The 27297-nt window shown below is 42.1% G+C and overlaps 3 protein-coding genes and 2 long non-coding RNA genes across 5 annotated transcripts; 2 read left to right on the forward strand and 3 right to left on the reverse strand.

Moving 5' to 3' along the window:
• The first annotated feature begins 1305 nt into the window (after window positions 1-1305).
• On the forward strand, window positions 1306-3262 carry LOC136518599 (uncharacterized). Its single transcript, XR_010774565.1, has 3 exons — window positions 1306-1462; window positions 2664-2707; window positions 2894-3262. It is a non-coding gene; the product is annotated as an uncharacterized lncRNA (long non-coding RNA).
• A 1371-nt stretch (window positions 3263-4633) lies between these two features.
• On the forward strand, window positions 4634-6595 carry LOC136518600 (uncharacterized). Its single transcript, XR_010774566.1, has 3 exons — window positions 4634-4790; window positions 6331-6369; window positions 6443-6595. It is a non-coding gene; the product is annotated as an uncharacterized lncRNA (long non-coding RNA).
• An 8686-nt stretch (window positions 6596-15281) lies between these two features.
• On the reverse strand, window positions 15282-17160 carry LOC136515756 (subtilisin-like protease 3). The gene has a single exon (XM_066509260.1). It carries the CDS (start codon window positions 17158-17160, stop codon window positions 15364-15366), a length of 1797 nt encoding a protein of 598 aa, XP_066365357.1. The 3' UTR covers window positions 15282-15363.
• A 1117-nt stretch (window positions 17161-18277) lies between these two features.
• Window positions 18278-21658, reverse strand: LOC136514863 (PHD finger protein ALFIN-LIKE 3-like). Its single transcript, XM_066508569.1, has 5 exons — window positions 21287-21658; window positions 20567-20599; window positions 20252-20477; window positions 18829-18925; window positions 18278-18739 (listed from the first exon to the last, which is right to left on the reverse strand). The coding sequence occupies exons 1-5, from the start codon at window positions 21573-21575 to the stop codon at window positions 18656-18658; spliced, it is 729 nt and encodes a 242-aa protein (XP_066364666.1). The 5' UTR covers window positions 21576-21658; the 3' UTR covers window positions 18278-18655.
• Window positions 21659-22670: 1012 nt separating this feature from the next.
• Window positions 22671-24364, reverse strand: LOC136515758 (PHD finger protein ALFIN-LIKE 6-like). Its single transcript, XM_066509261.1, has 4 exons — window positions 24290-24364; window positions 23217-23288; window positions 22930-23129; window positions 22671-22731 (listed from the first exon to the last, which is right to left on the reverse strand). The coding sequence occupies exons 1-4, from the start codon at window positions 24362-24364 to the stop codon at window positions 22671-22673; spliced, it is 408 nt and encodes a 135-aa protein (XP_066365358.1).
• Window positions 24365-27297: the final 2933 nt, after the last annotated feature.

Below are 27297 nucleotides of genomic sequence, written 5' to 3' on the forward strand. Positions count from 1 at the left end.
TGAATTCCTCGACTCCTTGGAAGAAGACTATTGGCTAGAATACCTGAGCTTTTATGCAGCATATTTTCGTACTGCCGGTTAACTTGTGTTGCTATGATCGAGTTTGTTGCCAGCTGATAGTTCATATTTGTGCGATCGATTTGGCATGGTGTTCTTCGGCTAGTCACATATACAGATACTTAATGGTCAATAGCAAGGAAGAGGCTGATGTTCATGATTATTGCCTTTAGATAGCCGATTGTAATTATAGACTCGGGGGGGGGGGGGAACTCCTAATCGGCTAAAGCAAATGAACAAGGATGCAGAGAAAGATCAATTTTGGAGTTATCAAGATCAAGAAAAAGATGGAGCCGATGCAGCTTTCAGTGATTACGATCAGTTGTCATCAACTCAGGGAAAGAAGACCATCGGATCGAAATAGTTCGAAGCATAAAAATTCATACTCCGAACTAGGGGGACCTGTGTTTACACCAAAATTTGGTAAACTTACTCTGAAAAGGAAGAGATCCAATGATGTCGAAAACGAGAAAGTCTCCTAGTTAAAGATATTTAGAAGCCGGCTAGAAAAAATCATTGGCAAGGAACGACACGAGATGCATCACGTACATGCAAGCCAGAAAATATTATTTAATATATTTTGGGAGAAGCCTGATGTCCAAGATCTCTTCACGTGAAAATAAGGGAAGAGCAAGGAAAGCCGAAAGATCAAGGAAAGTGCACGCGTCATGACCTAAAAGAATTATTAGATAATATGCTCATGCCCGGCTGATTATTATATTCGGCCATGTTTTATTCCAAGTTCCAGCATCACGAAGTTGCCATGGATAATTATTTTGGATTAAATGATTAGAGTCCAGGTGCAGCCGGCGTAAATAAAAAAGAATAGAAAGAGAAGAGGATTAAAGGAGAGCATAGTCGATTAATCTGGCATCAGGTGCATGCATGCAGCTTCTGGTGGCTTCGGACTCTTATTGTTTCCCATAAACAGAGAAGCATGAGGTGTACGTACGGGAAAATATCCCTAGGCAAATGCATACGGAAAGGAAAAGAAACTATGAAAGAAGCGCATGTGCTGGTGGATAGAGGAGTTAACGGCAAAGTCAAATCCACCTAGAAGGACACGTTGCAACAGAAAGCTTTAGAGGAATGCTATATGTCACGCGTGTGTTTCTGTCGTCAGCAGCACACGAATTTTGTGGCCGCTCGATCAAGAAGCGACGGCTGGTCGCTCGCACTTGCCATGTGACGCTGTTTTAATGGGCCCACCTGAACGGTACTGTTTTGAATCGGGAGTCGCGCTTTCCCCATTTCCGCATCACGTTTCTCCTCCGGCAGCTCTCCTGGTCGGAGAAGGCGATTCGAGTGGCGACGTCGCTGCTCCGCCCCTCCCCGTCTTTGTCCGTCATTTCGCCCTCACCAATCGGTTGGTCGCTCGTCGTCTACCATTGCTAGAGCTCTGGAGGTACCTGGTTTGGTGCTTGCTCCCCTTGTTTCTGCGCTTGTTTGTGATTTTGGTGGGGGATTTTTGCAAGAGGGCAGCGGGGATCGATGGGGGCAGGAGATCGGAGGACCAGCACGGACACCGCCGCCGCGGCACCCACGTCCGCGTCGGCGACGTCTGTGCGGGCCATGGGTGCCGTCTCTTCTTCGCGTCCGCGGGAGAGGTTGAGCGAACGGGTGCCAGTGCCAGCGGTGTTGAATCCTGGCTCCGCCACTGTCTCTGACTCTGGATTTGGTTTGTGGCTGTGGATATGCATGTTCTGCTAGATTAACCTCTTGCGCTCCCTCTGCTCTCTGATTGGGAATCTTGTACTATGATGCAGCCTGCAGCCGACCATTTTCTTCCTCCTTGGGCTTTATTAGGTTGTGCTAACCACATAGATCTGGCAGCATAATGCAGGACTGCAAAGCACTCACTTCTCAGCTTTGCTCCCTCTTTTTCTTTTTCAATAGTGGTGATGGTGATGGTGTAGTCTGAACATTAGAGTTCAGTCAATATTGTTTCTTCATCAAACAAGCAAACTGCATGGTGTGTCAGCTCTCTAGCTTTATTATCTCGAGTAGTACTCACTAGTACTAGTAGTAGTGATTTATAATTTACTCACTCTGTACAATTCTAAAGTTGAGGTCTAGGTCACTGGTATGGCCAACCCATAGCCATTGCCACTGACATAATTCTGTGTGCACATAATTGCTAGATTTGTTCTTACTGATTCTTAGTGCTTGTTTCCTTTTATGAACAATTTGTCACACACTTTTTTTATAGCAATTCCTCCTAGTTGCTTGTTTGTTATTTATAGACCCATGATCGAGGAATCAAGCTCTGCTCAGCTTAGCAACACAATTGCCTCAACTTTTCTTAGCTTCGCAATTACAACTCCCTATGGCCAGCTCAATAAGCTTTGTGCAATTCCAAGGTGCTCAACTTAAATGGATTTGCACCTCCACTAGGGATAGTTACCATTATTCGAGGCCAATTCAATATACTGTATAATACTTAGGTTAACAATTGCATGTTCTGTTTTGCTGAAACTAGTACCCAAATGACAAGTCCTTTTATCCTTTATCAGGTTGTTTGAGACATGTACTTTGGTTGCTAATTGTTACTTTATGAACTCATATTTAGTCAGTAAACTAACTGTTTCACATGTTTTGCCGCACAGCTATATTCCAACACACCTTCTGATTTTGACTTCAAACTTGAAAGGTAAACTAGTCGAAAGCCAATTTTTGTTCCTTTTTAATATTATCATTTTAATTTTTCCATGTTTCTGTAGGTTCCTTTTCTTTCACATTATTGTCCAATTGTTATGTATAGAGATCAGTTACTTCTCAGTACTCTGTCCATGCTGATAAATTTGTGCCATTTTTTTGTGATGTTGACACATTACAGGAACAGCTGAGGGAGAAGGTCTCCTCTACTATACTCATGTTAGGTCATCGCCATGAGCTTTGTCATCTCCTTATCTAGTGATCCTTTGTATGCTGCTGCATTGTTCATTTTACCATTACCAAAGTGCGATGAATATTTTAAAAATGCACAGTTACAAGAAATGCACTCTCTCTGTGTGTATTTCCTTGTCGGTTGTTGTATTGGGATTGGTCGACCAAGTGACTCGACTAAATCAAGTAAAGTCGTCACCAGTTCGAGTTTGTCTCTATAACAAAACAAATGGTGGTTGACTTGACTGAATAATACAGTATGGGAGAGTATGAGCCTCTCTTTCTAGGAGTAAGCCTATTTCTGATGCTCACTTGTTTGTTGTTTTGTAGCTCGTATCATTTTCTTGATTGTGCATCAGTTCTACTTAGACATGGTACCTGTTGTGTGCAGTCAGCAAAATGCAGCAAATCAGTTTTGCTTGATTGACAACTGCAGAGTAGAGAATACACTAGTCCTGGTATGACACTGATAACATTCCAGCTCACTGCTCTAGTAGAACAAAGTATTTGCACATTTCAAAACTTGAGTTGTTGTAGTCTTGTTCCTGCCAATTTACACTAGGAGGCTCTGGATAGTTGATGGCATTGTTTTCATTTCAAGTGGTTGCTATATTTGTGGTTTAGTCATGAGTCTAACTATTGTAGAACTACATAAGATGCGTCTCAGAGACCTCTGATTTCACTTCTTGTAGTTTTGGTGCTATCAATGAACACTAGGATTCTCTGTAGGATTGGTGTTGAACTGATGTGGAAATATACACTAGGATAATATATGCTTGCTGTCATAGATTGTTACTGTTGTGTTTGGCATTGGTGATATCAGACTGCCTAACCATCTGATCTCTACCCAAGGACTGCCTCCTAAGTCCATTGAAAAAATTAGTGATCTATGACTGACGAGCCAATCAATTGTTGACCAAGGCGAATGACCGTCCAAGTTGTTCTTGTGCATAGTAGTTGTATTGCTCCGTTCCTATTAACCTTTCCTGTCCATGAAAACTAAAAAAATATTTAGTTAAATAATTACAAATATGAATAATGTAAATTGCAATTATAGAGCATCGCAATTGTAGTGTTGAGTATACGCAATTTGGTTGTATGAGCTTGTTATATTATTTGTGTTTTGATTTTACCCTAAAAACATTAGGTGATTCCCTACATGTTGTCTTCAGGTGTTGATGATAATTATTCCTAAGTGTTAACTTGTGTTTCTTGCTTTCAGGACTTCTGCAAATGGCAGCTCAGGTCAGGAATTATTAATCACACCTAGGATGCATTTGAAATTATCGACATTATTCTAACGCATCACTTAGGCAACCAATATTTTGTACTTGTGTGAGTATATAAACAATTGTAAAATTTTAAGTTTATTTGTGCCAATACAAATCTGGTTTTGTCATTATCTCTGTGTTTCTCTATGTGTTTCTTTTCATAGGAACGAATTAAATCTACTCACAGCATGCTTCACATGTACCACCTGTTTTGGTATGCTGGAGCACATACGTGTCCCCTGACTTGTTTGGCAATGGCAATGCCAAGTTTCAGTTCATCAAGGAGCCCAATAATCTATACAATGTTCACCTACAAGCACTTTGGTTAGAGTCTGTTTATCAGCCTCATTTGACTTTTTCTATGCCATCAGTGGCACTGATTGGTGAAGTTTAGGCCTTGCCAACAAGAAGACCATGACACTTATCTAGCCAGTGGCAAGGAGATTGTGGTGGTCCTCTTGACAAACGAACAAAGAAGCAAAACAAGGCCACTAGCCTTTATCACAAGTCTATAATGTGCAATGAGTTCAGCAAGATGTAATATGCCATCAATGCAATGAGTCAGTTAAGAACCAGGTTAGAACAACTCCATCCCATGCTCAATTGTAATATTTGTACTCTGACGTAGTTCTTAGATGAAGTTGATCTGGTTATAACATATCTTATAATACATATACAATAAAATTGCACTATGGAAAAGTAATAGTTGCACTAATAGCAATGTGTAATTTTCATATTTTTTATGAATTAGATGGTTAATTGTATTTGTGTTAATAGAGTGTAGATTTGTAATCTATTGATTGTATTTCTGTGTAAGGACATACCAGGAAACTATAGAAAGAATTGTTTTTTGTTTATTTCCTTTGTGTTATAACAACTCATATTTGTGAATTATGTTTGTTGTTGGATTTTGTCATGTTTAGATTTTACTTCTTAAATGTGGAATTATGTTTAGATTTTACCTCAGTTGGTGCGGCCCATGTACCATCTTGTGGTACCCGGGGGTTTATACCCCCATAGTGTTCTGTTTCGAATTAGGAGTCGCACCTGTCTGGTTTTCCCAATTCTCCCATCGTCTTCTCCCCTCCGACTCTCTCCTGGTCGGACGCTCTTGGAGAGGCGACCTCGTCGCTCCATCGGGCCCTGCCTCCGTGCGTCGCCCCGCCTTCAAAATCGGTTGCTTGCTCGTCGTCTACCATTGCTAGAGCTCTGATGTACCTGTGTGCACCGCTTTTCTCCCTTCATATAAAATTTGCCTCATCTTTTTCCTAATGGATGGAGATTTGAGTGGGGGGTTTTGGGATGTAGCTAGGGGGATTCGAACATTCTGTTTGGCATTGATGTGTAGGTTGGATTTGTGTCGGATTTGGGGGATTTTTGGTTTGTGGCTGTGGATTTGGTTGCAGCCCAATCCTCTCTGCATCGCTTGGTGGTGGTAGTGTCCTCGCCGCTGGCTGTGGGTGGGGCGAATGTCGTCGTGCAGGCAGCAGGTAGGGCGGAGGTTATCTATGGCAGGAAGCGGGTGGGGCGGAGTTGTGGGTTGGGGCGCTTTCTATACTGCTCTGAAATCTCTGGAAAAGTCCTTCAGAAACTATTACATCACTTCTGTGCTTTCTTCAGATAATTCCATGTATGTTTCAGTACTCTAATTCAGTTGTGCTTACTTCAGTTGCCATGACATGATTTAGATTTATTTTATTTTTTTCTCTTGTGCCTTTTGGAGTTTATATAATTTATGTTATGCTCTATCTAGAAAAAAATTGTGATATGTGATTGTGCTTCCACGGGAAAAAAATTATGATCTGTCCTTCCATAGAAAATAATTGTCTCTATGTGATCTGTGATTTTGCTTCCATAGGAAAAAAATTGTTAATGTTTATCAAACTTTTATTTCTATGCTACTTATTGTGCACAAATTATCATAAGGGTTAAAAGTCTTATGCATTCTTGTCTACTTTGAGATTATTCTTGATTGCTTTGTAATATTTTTTTATAAATATATTATTGTTTATTTGATTGTTAAAAGTTTTTAACTCCGCCTATGGTCCATCATAGCAGGTCCCAATCCCTAGTAAAGGATGTGGGTTAAAACTGTCTTTGTTTTTTTGTTGTGTAGGCTTGAAGACCGAACAATTGGTACTATGGTGGAAAAAATGTAAGTTGTTATTTCCATAGAAAAACATTGTCTCTTGTGATTTGTGATCTATGATCGGCGTTTGTTGTCGTAGGAGGCTGGAGGTAGATGAAGAGGTGGTGGGTGTTGGATGCCCATCCTATCATGGCACAAGGTAATGAAAAGTTCAGGTTATATCTCTTAACTGTGGTTGTCATCTATCTGTGGCTCCCATACTTCCAATTTATTTATGGCACATTATTTAGTAATAAACTGCATACTTCAATTTTTGCAATTATGGTGCTGAATATTTGCAATTATTTGATATCTCTTATAGAGAGGACTGAGCCACCTTGTCATTGTTTTGGAGTGCATTAGTGATTTAGTCTCTGCCCACCCCAATAGGTAACATTATTTTGGTTGTTAGAGCTTGGTTAAATTGTGATATGAGATTGTGATATATGAAGGACGTTGGATGTAGAAGAAGTGGTGGGGGTTGTAGTTTTTGTTTTGTGTTTGTCGTTTCTATGATTGTGCTGCTTCTCCCCCTCTATGCTTGTGATTGTATTTATATGTGGACAATTTTTTATAAATTATCCTTCCACAGTAAAAAAAAATTGTGTCTTGTAATCTGTGTTCTGTCCTTGTGTTAGATGAAGGAGGGTGGATGTAGAGAAGATCTGGGGGGTTGTCAACATAGGATTTGGAAATGTATACTGGTTAGTCTGGTACGTGAACTGCAAGGCTTCTTGTCATTTCTTGATCCCTTCTTGTGTTGTCAGGTCAAAATTTTGTAGCGAGTGCCCATCCATGTTGTCAGAACCTGAAAACAAAACAGATGCATAAGATATTGTTTTGATTGCCTAAAATAGTTATCAATATGTGATTGTGCTACTCCTCCCCCCCCCCTCTCTCTGTGATTGTGCTAATATGAAGGAAAAATATTGTAAATTGTCCTTCCATAGAAATAAATTGTCTCTTGTAATCTTTGATCTATGATCTGTCCTATGTGATCTGTGTTTGTGGTAGATGAAGGATGGTGGAGGTAGGACAAGATGTGGGGGTTGTTGGATCTGTGATTTGTGCAAACACATTTTGCATTTTTTGTCATCTGTGGTCTTACTTTGGTCATGTTCTATTTCTCTAAACAGGTTGGTTCCATTCCATCCTAATTCGGCTGTGCCTAGGACTGGGACTGTCAGTTTGTTAGAGGTAAGCTCTTTGGATCGTCTTTGTACGTTGTGATAATTAAGTAGTTGTTTTGTCCAGTTTTAGCAAAAACTGTTAGGCTAATCACTACTAGACTAGTTTCTTAATAGGGAAAAATGTGTGAGCCTTTGTTCTGAAATGTTTGGTCTCATTTTCAGTAACCAAGGTGAAACACATTTGCTATAACTTTTCTATGTTGTCACAATGAACTAGTTCTTTGGGGCAGGTTCAGCAAAAACACTTAGCCTCATCACTACTAGACTAGTTTCTGATCTTAACGGGAAAAATGTGTGAGCCTTTGTGCTGAAATTATTGCTCTGATTCCTAGTAACCTAGGTGAAAACATATCTACTGCATGTTTTCCTTGGATGAGACCTCTGTTCTTGTTTCTTTTTTTCGTTTAGTGGCGAGGGCTTTTTGGAGCCTGTGCCTCCATGCCATTGGCCCAGCAGCATGTGGTTTAGGTGGTTCGAGCATTGTTGTGGGGCTAGTGCTGAATTGTGTGGTTAGTGTGGTGGTCATTTGTGTGGTTTTTTTTTTGTTGGTGCCCCTTGATTGTTTATCAGGAACCATCGTAGCAAGCCCCATCTTGTTCTGGTTTTATGTGGCCATGTGGATGGTAGGCTGAGAGACGCTATGCTAAAATATTCTTAGGGGTTTACTGTGGACGATTAGGGCAACATTTATGTTTGCAGATGCTATGAGCATGACCATTTCTCAGGTAATACTCCTGTTTTTCCCAGCCCCATAAGTACCACCTTTGTTTTCCTAGAGGTTCACCGGGACTAATTTAGTACTTTGTGCCTAGAAATTATTCTTCCACGAGACATTTAGTACACATTTTTTTGAGGACACTAGAGGGACCGCGGCCCCTACAGACATTACATTTAGTACATATACCTAGAGCAAATTGTGCTAAAAGGAAATCTAATCAGGTTAGCCTCTTGATTTGCAAACTAATGAGTTAAATTCCTTTGCACAGATTGTTTGAGATCAACAAATCAGGGATCTAACACAAGCAAGGGGTTGGATATGGAGTGTACTGACCTTGGATGATGTCGAGATGAGTCCTACCTCCTTAGATCTGGTGATCCCCCTTTTCCCCTGCTCCGATCTGGGGTTTTCACCCCTTTTTGCCCTGGTCTACATGTATTTGTTTCCTGGGCTAATGGGCCTTGGTGGGTCATTTTGTCGTTAGGTTTGTGGGCTGCAACAAAGTATAAGTACAACAGATATGCAACAGATCTGCTCTATTTTTTGGTCTTGTTTCACATAGATTACAAGTACAAGTACAACTACAACTACAACTACATTTGTGTGCTACTTCCTTTAAAAATACACGATTTTTCCCCTTTATTTTTTTCGTGTGCTACTCATGGAAAAAACACATGAATTTCCTTTTGTCTGTCTGGACTCTTGTGTTGGCTAGGCTGCCAAAATTCGTGTGCTACCTTGCTATTTTTTGGAATCTGTGTGTTTTGTTGCCACAAAACACACGTGTGCTGGTTCCTTGTAAAATACACGAGTGTGAGGTAGACATGCTCAAGCTTTATTGACAAGAACTCTACGAAAGGGGAATTAGAGTCATTGTATCTTAATATTTTTTTTATTTAGATATATCTTGTCAGGCAAGTCCCTTCAGGACTCTTATCCGCCTAGGGTATAAATATAAACCTTCGGCCATTGTATCAAACACACAATCAATCAAATATAAGTTACTTACTTTTTCGGCTCTGGCCACCCCTTAGGAGTAGTAGTAGAGTAGATCTCGGAGAGTTCTTCAGCGAGCAGAGCTGCATCGCTCCGGCCGACCTCTAACTTTGTCTGTAAGTACCGTCATGGCTTATACTTTCATTCGTACGGCTGCATCGATCCGATCGACCTCCACTGTGACTCTGGTATAAGCTAGTTATCAATTCTTGTCTAGTTTAAATACGGCTGCATCGATCCAGTCGACCTCCACTGCTCGAACTAGATTAAGGTCAAGTTATCGGCTCTATCTAAGGGTAGCGTCCTTCGGATAGATTCATTAAGATACCGATATTGCTTATTGCTTTTATTATTTATTTAATTACAATAATATCACTTTGTCCGATTAGGATTGATCTAGATCGGCCTTATATCCTGTTTAACTCATCATTTATTAATATAAACTGATCTAATCCGCACCTTAAACGATGAGTTATGTTTTATTGGCTGTTTTATATCAATCTTGATCGTGCACAGTGTGCGGTTAAGGTATGCCTGGTCTTGAATAGATCTACCGGTTAACAAAAACCGTCCCATGGCCTGTTATCATGACCTATGTGATTTTGCCCCACACCCCATTATTAACACCGTAGAGCGGGGATCGTTATTTGGTAGATCCCTTCCTGATAGGGCATGACCTTAATTGTGCGCTATGCCTGAATTGGATGTTTTAGCCGATATCGAGTGTTTTCACATATGCAGTTCACGTCATGAGACCGTTGAACTAAGGGTAATTTGAAAGATATGTTAGCAACATGATCTTATTATTATATCACGGCCCGTATGATTCTGTCTCATGTCCCACTGATATTAGTAATAAGTTAGGGTCATCGAATTTATTTCTGTTTCTACGGCCTGCATGATTCTACCTCATGCCCCACTGGTCATAGCGATAGATGAGATCTAATATATTCATTAGATTTATCTCTATTAAATTGTTAAATGATGATGAGCTGAATTCTTTATATAAAAAAATGGATTCGGTTACTTACAGTCATTGGCTTAGCATAAACTAATTAGTGTTGACATCCTATTGTTATTGACTAATATTTTTCTAAATAACAATATTCATTCTGAATGATAACCGATTTTTCTTCCATAATTTCATGAGCTTTAACTGATTTATTCTTATGAGTATGCTGGAATCGGCTATTTAGTCGATCTCCTTCCACATCGGCTTTTAGAGCCGCATATTCGGGACTGTCTGGCAACACCGGCATGTTCCGCCTTAAATTAGTGATTAGCTATTGTTGTTTGTTGTTGAAGGGTGAGCTTGTTGCAAGCGGTAGAGTCTTACCGTCTGTGACCGGAAGGTTCCGGGTTCGAGTCGCGGTCTCCTCGCATTGCACAGGCGAGGGTAAGGCTTACCACTGACACCCTTCCCTAGACCCCGCACAGAGCGGGAGCTCTCTGCACTGGGTACGCCCTTTTTTTTATTGTTGTTTGTTGTTTTTATTTCTATAGAAATGAAGTGTATGTTTACATGTCTCTGAAAATGGACTGAATAATGGTAATGAATGAGTTTGCTGTCAATGGTAATGCATTTTTTAAATGATCTTTTGGCAAACTGAATGGACTGAGTGCATTAGCTAAGAATAAGATTACTGATGCATCTGGATACAATTGTGGTAATCTCTTAGTGGTGGATTGTGATTGCTGCCATGCTGCTTTCTAGTCCATTTTATTCAGTCACTCGTCTGATTTTGATATGTGCGCAGATCTTAATGATGATGGTAGCTTGGAACAGTAGAACTTACCGACAGATGCAACATTACTTGTTTAATAGGATTGAATTAACAGACTTTCTCTGTGGTCTATCTGCAGAATAGAAATTCATGTTCTGTCTTCTCCACCAATAATGGTGTAGATTGTGTACATTTTTACTGCTGCAAGACAGTTTGGAGTGAGCCTGGACTCTGGAGTGGACTTAGAGTATGTAGCTCAAGTCAATAATAGCCGGATACCTCCCGAGTCTTCAATTGGTTCCAGCAATGTGCCTCGCTTCTCAAGATTTTTGAGAAACCTGGATTGGAATGGACTAACCTGAGTTATGTGGTTCAGATTAACAAAATTTTAACTAGATATGATTATGAATATTGCGATCTGTTTGCTTTCAATTTTAATTGTGGTTATATGCTGCTTTCTGCTTGTCTGATTCATCTTATTCATTGTCTGCATTTTGTATGTGTGCATTGTTTATCTGTTACTGTGCATGTGAGCCTTTTGTATCCTGGATGTACGACTTGGTACTGTTGTTTAAGATGCTGCCAAATCTGAGAAGACCCGGTTGGCGTGGTCCTCTCTGGCAGGGCAAAAGTAATGCTGCTGCAGTGCAGCTGGATTTTCTGGCAAAAAAGAAACAGCAGCAATAATATGGATTGCAACAGATTCTTAGAAATTTGAAATGTGTAGTTCGATGCTAATTTGTCTTTGTTTAGGTGGCCAACGACAGCGCAAGGGCATCAATCCTAATCTATCTTTGTTTATGGCGCAGCACAGCAAGCGTGACACCATGACACTTGCATTGACTGACAGACACTATTACACTAATGCGTCAGTGGCTGCGACCTGGGGGCCAGTCTATATATCTTTTTTTTTTATTCTCCAGTCAATAAACCTGAGGACACTAGCAGAGCTTTACATGTAAGGGCTTCCCCAATGCTCCAAGTTGGTGTGAAACTATGATGAGAAAAGACTCTGAAAAAGATACTACACTCACATGCATGCCCGCGTTGCAAGACAGTGTCTCACACTCACCCTCGTCTATGTGTACCATGATTTTTTGTTGAGGCTAACAATGTTGTTAGCCTGCATTGCTGGTGCCCTTAGGGGCAGTGGTAAAATAGATAAATTATCAATATCTTAGCATGGTCAAGTACAGAACTCTATAAGAGGAATGTAAAGTTGGGGGAGGCCTATTTTTTGTTTGCCTTAATGAAGCTCCGCCGGTGTCGTACCTGTAGCTTCTCTTGATTTTGGTGCGATTCTTGACAATCTCTCCGATGTTCGTTGACCGCCTTGGCCACGGACCACGGTGGAGTTTGGCGATGCGACTAGTTATGAAAGTGCAGAGGATCTCAAAGAAACTAATTGAACAGGTATCCTCTATTCCCTTTTGAAAGGAATGGCAGGAGATCTGCAAGGAAAGAAGAAAAAAAATGTCCTGATGTGAAACACAGCACCTAGCACAAGCACAACATAAGATACAAAGACATAGTTACATAATTGGGACAATCTCTCTTATGTCTTGAGCTCCTGCAAGGTACCAAAGCCTCGCCTCATCCTTGATCTTGGAAATGACGTCTTCCGCGTAGTGACAACAGTAAAAAATTCTTGAGTTCCTTTCCTTCCACAACTCCCAAGCAACAAGTAGCGGCAGTGCTCGGACTGCTCTAGTCGGTAGTCCAGAGGACTTGCTCGTTGTCGACTGACGATAATGTGAGATGGAACCGAGTCCCTGTCGATGCTCCGTGTACGGGAAGTTTCCACCCACCCACAGCCTAATGGCATTCCAAATCCACTCATCGGTTGTCCTGCAAACACGTTGGTTTGGTCATCCACTAGTTTGTAGGTGGTCAACAGTCCGAAGGCAATTTTTGTAGGCTACCTATGCAAAAAAAAAATTCCATTTTGGAGGAGCCCATGTTTGCCAAATGAGTTCACCAAGCTCAGTGGTGGTGGAACCTAGGAACTATGCTAGATATCCAGGTGTCAACATTGATAAAATGAGCAACAACAGTAATGTAATCTTCCTTAGCATTACCAGACCATATATCAGAAGTCAAAGTAATAGACGACACGCCAAGGAAAAACAACATTTTTAAAATGATTGTGTTTTCCATTGTATAGCTTAAGCAAGTCTCTAGCTGTGGTAAATCTAGATACTAACATATTTAGGGTTGTTAGCACGCTGAATATAATCATCCCAAGCCTCTGTGTTAGCTACTGCTAAAGGAAGATCAAGTTAGATCAAGTTTGGCAATCAAGTGACATAACTCAGCCCTAGCAACATTAGGATTATATTCCCAGTTTCTAAGAGATCCATCAGGGTTAAAAGCAAGCATAGTTTGAACCATAGCAGCATGATCTGCCTTCTTCCTACATGATTTCTGATACCTAAGCAAATGTCCGGTGCCAACGTTAGAATTAGCAAGCAACTTAGACTTTAATTTGCAAATTCCAGCAACACGGATAGGTTTACCATTCACAGTTTCAAAGACTTTAGTGAAGTCCTCCTAGACAGCAGATTGAGATCGCTTACCAGTGGTAGAAGTGAGCGAGTCATGATCGTTAGAGCCCGCAACATCACTAGCCGGCGCTACCTCCAAGTTGATCGGAGCAGCACTGCTACCGAACAAGGCAGCAGCAGCGCCGCCCACGTCTTCGACGTCGTCGGGGGTCAGCCCGAACGCAATGAGGTCTTCATTGATGGTTTTAGGGTAGTCGACATCATCATCATCCATGGTCACCCGAACCTCATCATCTTCTCCCTCTCGGTCTTGTTCCTTAATGGCACGTGCGGCACCAGCATGACGCATTGCCCGACGACCTGCGACCAAAATCAGTCGAGAACCAAGATTGGGTTAGGGATCTATGGTTTGGGGGGAATCTGAAGAAGAGATCTAGGGTCTAGGGTTTTGAATTACCTACATAGCCGGGGCCAGAGAGGTGGAGATGAAGACACACTGTGGCAGGAGCACCACCTTGACTGACGGTGAGTGACGATATCAATGAGAGATCTAGGGTTTGGGGGGAAGACGAGAGTAAGAGTACAAGAGGACAAGAGTGAGGAGTATGAGAGGAGATTTGAAAGATTTAGCAGTGGAGAGGTTGCCGGAGACAAGGAAGACAATGAGAGAGATGAGAACAATGGGATGTGGCGGCCAGAGAGGTTGGGACGAAGACGAGGGTATGAGAGGAGAGGAGGACGATAGGAGATCTGCAAGATCCGGTGGTGGAGACGTCGTGGGAGATGGGCAGGACGACGAGAGAAGCAATGGCAGTGGCAGGCGGCAGCGCGAGAGGCGAAACAGGAGAGACACAAGGCGAGAGAGCTAGAGAGGAAAACGAGCAGCCGCAGTGGGTGGGAAATGAGCGATTAGGGTTTTTGGACCAGGCCATGCTACCCGCCGGTCTGGGACAGCGGCCCAAGCACGGACTAGTGTCTCGGGACGGACCGGCACAGGCATGGAGGAGGGTGGACCAGGCCGAGCTTGGACTGGTCCAAAATTATAGGCTTCGTGCCGGGGCACCAGGATGCGGGTTGCATGCTCATATATATAGTCGTGACTCATTATTCCAGCACATGCACATGAGGGCATGAGGCTTTACTTGTACTCTCTTTGTCTAAAAGAAATATCATTATGAGTTTAGTCTAAATCAAACTTTCTTAAAATTTAACTATAAGAGGTATTGGAATCTACTCAATGGATTAGGCTATTTGACTTGAAATTTGAGATTCCACAACTTTACAAAAGTTCACATATATGAATATCTTAAATTTATAGGCACTACACCACAACCTTAAAACAACTACTGATTTGGAGTTGCTGAAAGGGGTATACAGCGATGGACAGTTAGTTGCTAAAGGTTATAGCGACGGACCCTACAGTTGCTAATAAAGTCGTCGTTATATGTAAACAACGACGGACATGATCTTTAGCATGCTCTTTTTGGGTTGTGGTGTAGTGAGGGTGGAAGATAGAAATTGATTCTATAGAACACCATGCTATGTTTCTACTCTTCAACTTATAGCACGCTCTTCAACTCGCTTCCCTATAATAGAAATACAACATATAAATATCTCCCTTACATGGCTAACAATAATATACAAATATATTCTATATACAATTATATTAGCTTAATTAGGATCCAAACTGGAAATAGTACCAATTTCCAAATATATGTATTATAAAAGTATATTTCATTGCCCATCTAATGATAGAATCATCAATATTAGTATTTTTATATATTTATTTGAAGTTGGGATTGTTTGAATGCTCAAAAGTAAGAGTGACATTTTTTACGGAGGGTACATACGCGCGCGCGCGCACGCAATGGACAACGCAGTGATGGCAATCAACTCAGGGTAAGGCTGGAGTCGGCCACGATTGGGCTCCTCACGACGTGATCATGGTCATGGGACAACCAGCTCAGGGCCCCCTCGGCGAGCTCCTGCTCGCTGCTGGCTGCGCTCACCGTGACCGTGAACGTCTTCCTCTCATTTACCTTGGTGAACTCCAGCTCCGCCGGCTCCACCTTGACCGTCAGGCCTTTCGGCGCTTCGATCTTGGCGCTGTAGTTTGATTGCGCCGGCCCGACGTTCGTCACCGTCCGGTTCACGGCGAACGCCTCAGCTCGCAGCGGCACCAGTATCGCCGGGTAGTTCAGCTGCGCCCCGGTGATAGGCTCGACCTCAGTGCAAGTCAAGCTGGTGTTTCCGGCTATGGTTTTCACGGCCGCCTCGCCGAGAAGCCTGCAGATGTAGCCAGCGTAGTCGCGGACGCCGAGGTCGTACACCAGGCCGGGGTCTACGGCCTTCGCCGGGACAACGTGGCCGGCGCCGAGGGAGTAGAAGCTCGCCTTCCGGTGCTCCTCGTCCATGATCTGGTTACCGTCGTTGTCGATGGCGCTGGACGTGGTCATGATGGCGGACTTAATCGCGGCGGGCGACCAGTCCGGGTGCGCCTTCTTGACGAGTGCCACGATGCCGGTGATGTGCGGCGTCGCCATGGACGTGCCGGAGACGACGTTGAAGCTGTTCGACTCGGGGCCCCCGACGGGCACCTCCGACGGCCACGCGGCGAGGATGTTGAGCCCCGGCGCCATCACGTCGGGCTTCAGCACGCCGGGGCTGGCAACGCTGGGGCCGCGCGACGAGAAGGCCGCCACGATCGGCGCCGGCTTCACGCCAACGACTGTGCTGTTGAACACGATGGTTACCGTATGGTTGGTCGTGGACGCACCCTTCATGGCGTAGCCCATTATCTTGGTGCCGTCGACCGCGGTCACCTGCGACATGGGGAGGTTGTAGTATTTCTCCAAGACGATGGTGTATCCGAAGTCCGGTTCGTTGATAAACACGACGCCGGCGCCGCCAGCCTCGCGGACTGCCTCGATCGAGCTCATCGGTGGCACCGGTGTCTCGGTGTCGCACACAACCACCATGCCGGTGATGTTGACGTTGAAGTAGTCGCAGAAGTTCATGCCGTTTGAGTAGTACAGCGGATACACCTTGGAGCTGAAGTGCTTGTCCTGAGTCAGTGACTCGCCTTCGAACATCTCGCCGTCGCCGAGCCGCACGCTGGCACGGAAGCTCCGGTCCACAGACCCGGCCGCCACGGTCAATATCCACGGCGCTTCGTTGGACAGCGTGGAGGGCAAAGGGCCACTGTTGCCGCCGGCGCACACGACGAGGACGCCCTTGGACACCGCTGCGAACGCGCCGATGGCGATGGGGTCCTTGTCCAACGGCGTGGAGACGCCGCCGAGGGACACCGAGAGGACGTCGACCCCGTCCTTCACGGCGGCGTCCATCCCGGCCAGCAAGTCGGACTCGAAGCACCCTTGGGCGTCGCAGACCTTGTACACGGCCATGTGCGCGCCGGGTGCCGTCCCGGCAGTCGTACCGCCAGCGCCAAGGCCGAACGCCGAGACTCCTTCCACGAACCGGCCGGCCGCCGTGCCGGTGGTGTGCGTGCCGTGCCCGACGTCGTCGGTGGTGGTGTTGTCCACGACGAACGACGCCGCGCCGATGAGCTTGTTGTTGCACCGAACAGGAGGCTGGCAGGCGCCCTTCCACCTGGGGGGCGGCGGCGGCATGCCGTCGTCGCGGAACGAAGGGTGCTTCTCGTCGATCTCGGTGTCCAAGGTCATCCGTTCCGCTGCCTTTGGTTTAGTGTGAGATGCTACGTCCGAACCCTTGGGTTTGTGACTTAATTTTCAAAGCTAGCGCGGCGACCAAAAGAGTGAGAACATCTTAGGTCGTCGCCAACGCCAATTGCACATGAATTCTCTATGATCATTAGGCTGTCAAAACTCATAAGGCCAGTCCTAGTAGAACTTCCATATAAGGTTCATCTGTATTTAGTAGGTTGCTACTTAAGCATTTCTAATGATATGGCAACATTTTTACAAAGAGAGAAGAAGTGAGCTTCACGTAGATGAAACCCTCTTGTCTCGGTTTTCAATTCTAGATGAGCCATGTAATTAAATGTCTATGAAACAATAGAATAAAATCATATAGGTGAACTCTTCAAAGCTATTAATCAAACTTTTCTAGTTTTGATCAAATATATAAACAAACGCACCAGCGTCTACAACAATCAATTAGTGTTTGTTAAATTCTTTATGAAATATCCTTAGTGTATTTATTGAACTTGTTGACTGTAATGTATTTTTGTCTAAATCTTTTTAGAATTACAGTAATAAGGGAAATCCAGTCTAGTGTTTAATAAAGGACATTAATTAAGTAGAAAGAATACTAGCAAGGCAAGTCTTAATCAAAGTAATTCTACCCCACATAGGATAAAAGTTTGCCTCGGCACCCAACAATTCTCTTGATGATTTTATCTATTATTAGAGACTGAATGTCCTCTCACCTAAGTTTATCATAGTGAAGAGATTAAGATAACACTTAAGTATTTAATTTGGAGTGAAATGTATCATAGATTTCTACTTTCTAAGTGGTTCATTCGAAGTATAAATTCGGATCCATGATTAGACTTAGAGTGTACTTAAAATGAACAACATCAAAAATTGAAAGACCCAAATAATCACTTTTGGGAGTTCATAAGCCCATGCGAGAATGAAAGAGAAGTTTAAGGAGCCACGACACATTTCCCTCTTTAATTGGAAAGGATCCAATAGGACAATCAGACAATGTTCATATTTGTTCAAAGTTATAGAAGTTTTGATTTAGGACAAAGCTAAAGTAACCTATACAATTCAGAACTGAGGTAACAACAATAACCAATAAGAACATCGATCGATGGAAGTATGAAATCGAGATCAGAAGTCTAGCACAATATCTAAAACGGATGAGTACACAACAATATAGTGCATGCTGGCTGCAGATAAACAGTCCAAACTTAAAGCAGAAACCACATAAGTTCAAAACAATATCAACTAGCCCAACAAAGCTATATAGCATGACAGAAGTCCAGAAGAGTTCAAATTCACTAGTAATACGACTTGGGCATATCTAGTATCGCTTATACAGAACAGAAAGCATTGGGTCCACATTGTAACCATGCCCTTTCTTGTCGGAGCAGCACTCAGGGCATTCATAGTGCTCTATTCGCTCTGCTTGAGCCGCTGTTATCTTCACACATTTACCATGAAACCAACGGTCACACACATCACAACAAATTCAGAACCCGTTCGCATGGTAGCCGCTGCCACAGCTTGCACAGATGGTTGGCTCAGTACCACAGCCTTCATCCTCATCCTCATTCTGTTCAACAACCAACCAATAACTCTTTCCATAAGAAAATTGGACATTACCATATTCCTTTGAAACAAAAAAGCAACATACCATCATACCATTTTTTCTAGACTGCATATGCGGCGATACGTGTCACTAGCAATGAGTGTTTCAAGAACAGTTTGCAGGCTGTTCATCCGATCAGATAAACGCTGCCTGCTAAACAAAAATGATCACATCATTGGTTCTGAAAAAGGGTTCAGGTAGAGCTTTCATAAAAAAATGACATCAATGCAGGGAAAAATACTAATAACTGAAATCTAACAGAACAGTTTCAAGAACATAGTCCAACGGTTTTTGTAATTGAAAGTGAGACAATAATCCATGTGGATGATGCAGCATAAAAGAATCACTAATTACTGAGCTTTCTAAAAACAAGGTGTTTTGAACATAATCATACCAAATAAGCCAACGTTTCCATTTTGCTATAAAGGTTTTTTTACTAGGTAATGTATGATGATTTGGGAAGAATAGAAGAATTTTGACACGAGGTATGAAAAGTCCATGCAATATTAAGCAACCATTACTATTGATATTAAATTCGTTCCCAGATAGAGAGTACTTGCCAACTTTGGATATTTAATTGTGAAACTCGCTGCAAGACAGCAAGAGTATGTTAAAGGTCTTATGTCGCCTCACAAAAAAGACTAATCTAAATGAAAGCATTGGTGCAAACTGTTTCACCCAAGCAAATCTATTCCCACGTACGAATAAGGCATCTCGTTAGTTTTTCTTTTATATTAAGGATAGCTAAAAGGCAACATGAAAAAGGTAGAAATTTAATTTGCATATGCTTACTGCCATACTGTGTAATAATGGAACACGACTAGTAAGATCATCCTGAGAAGAAAATCCAGTTTGTGCTATTGCTAAACAATTATTTGGGTTGTTTTTTTTTTCTTCCAATTAGACAATTTGCAAAGGCATAGCAATAACACTGAGCATGTAAGTACTACTTGGTCGACAAAATGGTTGTAGTGTTTTACAAGAACCGTAGGCATCAAGGATTATACTCCTTTTCGCATGTGCATTTTAACTCAAGTGCATATTATGAGAAAGCAGAAGGCAGGTGCATTCTGTGCTAAACCTCAATGTCTTCACTTCTCTGATAGTGATCCCACGTATTGAATTTAAACTAAAATGTCTTGACAGTATCTAAGCACAGTTAATCCTTCAAAGTATAAGATAATCTTTCAGACTCAAGAAAACAAATGCACACAGAGAGCATGGTAATAATGCTCAAAGTATAATATAATCTTTCATACTCAAGAAACACATACAGAGCGTGGCAATAATGCTTGACGATATGTTGTTAGTGCTTGTGAGGTACTAGCTAAAGAGATGATATATCTTGGTGAGTTTTCAGAAACTTTTAGTCGACACTAAAATTCTTCTCACCTGCTCATTGTTCTCATACATGATCTATAAAACAAAATTATTAGAACTGGGGTACACATATAATGAAAAGAAATAGGATAATACCTTGATCTAGTCTCCAAATTGGCACCAAGGAATGAGGAGATACGAATGAGCCATGCGTCACAGTGCATGGCGATGTGTCTGAGCCATTTTGTGCGTTTCATGTTGCCCCTCACTAGTTTGATGCCGAGTGTTGTTGGCTCAGGCTGCCCCAGCGGCATGAACAACTTCTGCGGCCACACCTCCCAACTCCCATCACTATTGCCATACAGATACAGGGTCTCTGTACCTAGGAGCCAAACAAAACCCATTCACTTGGCCAAGAATTAAGAAAAGTTCGAGCGAGGTTTTTGATTGGTCCCACAAACAGTCACCCACCTTGGTTGCACTTACGAGACAACGCCTTCTCATCTGCACAGTACACAAGGTTATAGTTTGAATGTTTGATAGTGACACAGCTAAGATTTGGGACATAGGTTGACCGTTGACATGAGATTGTCTACATATGACAGCACAAAGTATGCAGCAGCAGTGAAAATGGAATAGCACAATCACATAATGTTCTAGTAGTAGAGGTAGACAGGTAGCCAGCACAACGAAGTAATTGCAGAGAATTACAGGAATTTCGCATTTTCATTCTGAACTTGTAAGAAAGCGTCAAGTTTGAGAATTGCAGCCAAACAAACAATGACCAGTTGTGTTTTTTTTTTTAATAATCCAACTGTGTTCTTCATCTTGTTGAGAAATTCCTTTTTTTTCCTTCATGTGGAAATAAACCTCAACGCATCAGGTTGCAGTCTTTTAGAAGCAGATTGCAAATGACCAAGATTGTAATGCCTTAAGCGTAAAAACAACTTTATAATGCTGATACTTGTTCGATCAGCACGCATGACGCATGAAAGAAACAAAAGGCCATGAGGTTCATCACTTTACCGTGAGTGAACAAACCAAAGCGAAGTTTAAATGACAGAAAAAGAAAAAGAAAAAGAAAAAAAAATCAGCACTCTTGTGGGGATCGACCGATCGAGGAACTCCTTCGGTTTATAGATCCACGAGGGGCAAGAAGAATAGGAAGAACGGCGAGGGGTGCTTGTAGACCTGAGGTGAGGGCGCGGAACAAGGCGGCGCGGCGGCAGGCGAAGTCCCTGAAGATCCACTCCGCGGTGTACGACGGCGGGCAGAACGCCGCCGCCGCGGGCGCAGGGGGATGCGTCTCCATGGGCGCTCCCGTGGCCTGGCCGTGCAGGAGCGGCTCGGCTGGTAGCGGCGAGCATGGAGCGCTGGTGAGCAGGGCCGGAGGAGGAGAACCCGTGGCCTGGCCGTGCTGAGGATGGTCTGGTAGCGCCGAGCGTGGAGAGCTCGCGAGCAGGGGCGGCGGAGAGTCCATGCTAGCCGCCAGCAGCCCAGCACACCAGCGTCGAGCAGCAGCGGAAATGGCAGGGGAAGTTGTGTTGGGTTGGGGTGTGTAGAGTCTCGTTTGTGACGGCCTCACGGGAAAGATGCTGCAACGTTGGGTCAGGTCATCCCACACCTCTCCGGTTTCCCTGTGTGAACGCTTTTTTCTTCTTCTTCTTCTTCTTCTGTATATATGAATTTGATTTTACTCGCTTCGTCTCAAAACAAGTGCATACATTGCTTCCCAAGAAGTTAAACGTTTTTAAAGTTGACCGAGTATTATAGAAAATAATATTAATATTTACGTATTCTTAAATAAAATTATTATGAATATTCTATTATCAATCCAACGGTACTTATTACACATCATAAGTATGAGTTTTTATTTATATATTTGGTCAAACTTAGAAAGGTTTGGGAAGCATAGATGTGTATTTATTTTGGTACAGAGGGAGTACTTCCCTTTGCCCCTACTGTATATGATCTTCATGGGCAGCTGTTGTACAATCATCTAAGGTCTCATTTGGTACATCTAATCCATCACCTTTATGAGCTATTTTTGTGTCAAAAACAGTAAAAATAAAATTGCTCCTAAAATTTGCTCTCATATGTATGTAGGATATGTGGCGACCTCTTGTATCTCTCCCCCCTCTCTCCCTCTCTCAACTATATATGTAATGGTCGGAACTAGCTCAAAGCCTTGAAGTCGAACACGGCGGCGGAGCCCCTAGATCCGACTTAGGGCGGCCTCCTACACCAGTTCAATCACCAGCGATGGGAAGGGCGCTAGGGGGCGGATCTAGCCAGGGGCATGACGTATCGGAATACAATGACGCAAATTCATCAAGGCTCATGACACTGGTGGGCTGTGGTAGCGCGAACATTTGGGCGGCGGCAGGCCCTATGGATGGGCTCGTTGGGCCTCATCGACGAGCTTCCTGGATTTTATTTGTTTTTTGGATTAACAGAGGCAGCCATACAGTATCGTCTCTGGAAATCTATAATTAACACAAATGTTGAACCTTGCATGTCTTTGTTAACTCATTTTGACCGATTCTAATAATGGTTACAGTGGCAGTGTCATGTCTCACATACTAAATGTGTGCATACTGAAGTTATCATCAGTGATCCTGCTGTAGCAAATTTTACTGAAGAGGTACAAGAACATACACAATTAGAAAAACAGCCAATGATGCCAAATGAAAACAAAAATCCCACCATGAGATAATGGAGTTCATGCAAACTCAATCTGTCTAGTATCTCTTGGACAAAATTTGATACCATAGGGTCTAGTAGTCATGACCAACCGACCCTCTCATATATAGTAGCAATCAGGACACTCATACTGTTCCTTATGCTCTGCTTCACTAGATGTTATATTTACACATTTTCCATGATACCATTTTCCACACTCGTCACAGCTAATCCAAAATGTGTTTGCCTTGTAGCGACTATCACAACTAGCACAAAAGTTGTTATCACCATTTGTAGCATCCTCTTCCGCCTCCTCCAGCACTTCATTGGCTTCAGTAGGACCACTAGATCTCTTTTTATAAGAAAAATTAAAATCAGTATGTGTTTAATTTGCATGTAAACACCTTATATTGTGTATAGCTCCAAACACAAGCCATACCTGCCCTTCTATAAGGTATACCTCTTGTTCCTCCTCCACCACCTCATTGGCTTCATCTGGGCCTCTAGATCTCTTTTTACAAGAAAAAGTTAAGTCAGCCCTTGTTAGATTTGAACCTAAACAACTTAATTTACACAGCTCTAAAGAGCCAGAGTTTCTATGAATACAAGACATGTACCATTTCTTCTACATGGTACAATAATATTTCTTGGACTGTTGGCAGATCGATGATCATAGTGAACAACCGACCCCTACAATACAAAATTATTTTTATTAGTGAATTGGCAATGGCTAGAGTTTCACATACACAAACTTGAAATAAAAGCATGGCCAACCATTTAGTATTACAATGAAAGATCAAAGTTCTTGAAGAACATATGGCAGAATAGTTTCTTATATCCATGTAAATATCAAATTCCAAAAGAACCACTTAGTTTTCTAACTAAATGTGTAGTGATGTTGAGGATAGTCTAATAAGCTAGAAAAAATTAAGCATAACAATAATCCAAATAAAAGAACCAAACAACACTACTATAGAATAGACAATCCCTATTAGCCTATCACTGTTGGACAATTTTAAACCGATAGTGATCGGGGTATCACTGTCATTTCATAAGCAATAGGTCAATCACCGTGGATTTTAAAATTAACCTGCGATAATAGGTAACTATTACCGTCGGTTGGTAATACAACTTGCAGTGAAGCATTGGACTGTCAGGTTATATTACCAACTGACAGTGATCATTTGATCCTAAACCTGAAATATCTTTTCAATCCCATTAACTTCCACTAACGTCCACATACCACACTCTACAATCTGCACTATTTGATTCTCTCTCCCCTCTCTCCCTCATTCTCTCCCCACCCCTTTCCTAGAATCTCCTCTCTCTCTCTCTCTCTCTCTCTCTCTCTCTCTCTCTCTCTCACACACACACACACACACACACACACACACACACACACCTCCTTACATCTGTTCTCCTTATCGCGGGTGGGCAGCCCTGGTGGCCTCCTCCTCCTCCTCCACCACCTCCTCCTCCTCCTCACAGGCGGTAACCCTACCATGGGGATACGAGCACGACGGCATCCTCCTTGGAGGTCTCCTCTTCCTCGTGGGGAGGCGGCCCTAGCATGGGCGCGTGGGCCATCGACTCAGCGCAGTGACATCCTCACCAGTGGTCTCCTTCTCCCCTTCATTCACATCCTCCTCGCGAGTAGGTGGCCCCGACATGGGAGCACTGGCGAGGTGGCCTCCTCCCCTCCTCTCTCTCTCTCTCTCTCTCCCTCTCTCTCTCTTCCTCCTCTTCTCGGGCGTGCGGGCCGCCAGTGCAAAGTAGTGGTAGTGGTGAGCAGATTAGGCGTGAGCGCGACCTTTACATAGAGCAGTGGACAGATTTGGTTGATATTTTTGGAATGTTTTAAAAGGTCGGCACTGCCAGTTCTAGCACTGCCAATGATAGCCCCTCACCATCATTGCCGATTACACACTACTGAATCCAAATCCATTGCACTAATAGGCTTTAGAAACCAATAGTAATTGGAGTTTTTCTACTAGTGGAAGTTTTTCTAATATAGTTCCTAATTATGATGAGCATAAGAATTTAAGCTGAATGATATTTTTCTTGCAAAACATAATTTATACTGTCGCAGCATACATGTACACATATACTAACCCCTATGAGTGCACACGTGTACAACCAAGTGATCAATTAGAAAGAAACAATACAATAATTGGTTACAGTTTTATCCAGTATATAAACGTTGTAGACAAATATGCTAATAATTAGTGTCAGCAGGTTGACAAGAAGTGCTATAAAAACCAATTATCTCTTTCAAATATGAAGAAATCATATAGTCTAATATTAAGACATAATCCATATTCTATGGAACTATGTCCTTAGTATCATTTATATAGCAGGTGAACATGCAACATCGTTCTATAAGCAAAGCCAACTATCTACACAATTAAGCTACCTTGTTTTATAATTAACATATTATTATTAAGTGTATAAGTGGAAACAGAACGGATTAATATATCATGCTCCGACGCAGATGTTGAAAAAGATAAAATGATATCATGTACGAAGAATAGTTAAATGCTAACATGAAAAGTAAAATCTAGTTTCAACACATGTTCCAGGTTATACACTTATCCATAAGTTCCACTTCACTAAAATAACTGTATATAATTAGCCATGATACCACACATGTGGAAAAATGTTTTCTTTCTTGCTATAAACTATACATGACTATATAATTTTAAACATTACTAAAATATAGTAAGGAATTGAAGCAAGTGTTCAGTTTTTCATACAAGATCGATTTTGTTCATCATTTATTTTTTGAACACCATACCTTCTCATTAAAGAAGAATATAAAGAAATTACAAGAGGGGTCCCAAGGACATGACCACACTACAACAGAGACGCCATGGAGAACATAAAACAAATTACCATCATGCAACACACCCCTCCTATCACTGACAGAAGGAGCTCCAGCGCGCGTAGATGTATAAAGAGATAAAATGATAGCATGTACTAAGAGTAGTTAAATGCTAACATGAAAAGTAAAATCTAGTTGCAACACATGTTCCTGGTTATACTTATTCATAAATTCTATATTTCACTAAAAGAACTGTATACAATGGGTCATGATGATACCACCAAGGTGGAAAAATGTTTTCTGTCCTGCTAAAACATACATGACTATATGATTGCAAACATTTAAAATGTGCAAACATTATAGAGATAGTGAGCAAGCAAGCATTCCATTTCCTATATATGATTTTGTTTAACATTTTTTTTCTCGAACATGCAAGAGAGATGCATATCATTTCATAGAAAGTAAATAAATTACAAAAGAGGGCCTCCCGAGAGTTGACAATACAACAGGTGCGCCATGGAAAACATACAACAAACTAGCATCAGATAAACCCCCCTCCTTTAGGACACTGAGAGATGCATACTACGGTTCTCCATCCCCTGCTACTGCTTTTGTTTAACAGGATATATGAAATTCACCTCACTAAGAGCAAATTATATATGTGCAAGGGACAGATGCATATGCTAGAACCATTTCTACCTTGAATAATGTGCATTGTGCCTGCACAAAATATTTTTAACATTGTAAAAAATACTTTTGTGACACTACACTTAAAATTTATTAATGTACTCATATCATTTTTGAAATACTTGAACCTAACATATAGAGAAAAATGTAAGCGTTGCTTGAAGTGGTTAACTTAAAGACAGACCAAAACATGACTAGAGGGAGTATTAGACAATGAGATAAAAGTCAATAGATGTTTTTAAAAATTATAAATGTCTATAGATTTCATCTAATGAATTGATTATCACCTCCTCATAATGCATCAGATAACAATGTCACTAGCTAAGTCATAGACAATATATGTTTAATTAGTTAGCAAAGCAATAAAATACCGTTATGTAGCTGTCAAATATGAAGCAGCGAAGCAAGAAATGTTGATGAGCCATGCATCGCTGTGCACAGCAACTTGTTGCAACCACTTGTGCCGTTCCATCGTGTCCCTCACTATGTTGATGTCGGTTGCTGGCTCAAGCTCTGGTGCTGGCAGCTCCACCTCAGGTGGTTTCACCTCCCGGCTCCCGTCCATGCCGCCATATAAGTGTAGGGGCTGCATACCTACAATAATATAATAATAATATAATAAAAAGAAAACGTCATGTTCACTTGATCACCTCATTTCATGGGCCAGAGAATTGATATTGATCATATCCCACAAGCACTCACCAGGATCACATTTTTGAAAGAACGCCTCCTCATCTGCATACCCATACACAAGCAGGCTCCCGTTAGATAGTGAGTATTAAAACATTTTTGAAATGAATATATTTACTTGACAAAGCAGAAAAACAGCAACGCGCGAGTATTAAAACATTGGTACTTCGTCAGTGTGTAAGTGCGTAAAATAAAGGCCATGAGGTTATTCACATAATTGTTGAGATGAAGTCGAAATTTAGAACCTGGGCATGCAAATTTCTGGTAGGCATGCATGTAAAAGAAAAAAAAGAGAACAAGCTAGTAATGGTGGAACAACTGA

This window comes from Miscanthus floridulus, chromosome 17, assembly GCF_019320115.1.
Source record: "Miscanthus floridulus cultivar M001 chromosome 17, ASM1932011v1, whole genome shotgun sequence".
Taxonomy (NCBI): domain Eukaryota; kingdom Viridiplantae; phylum Streptophyta; class Magnoliopsida; order Poales; family Poaceae; genus Miscanthus; species Miscanthus floridulus.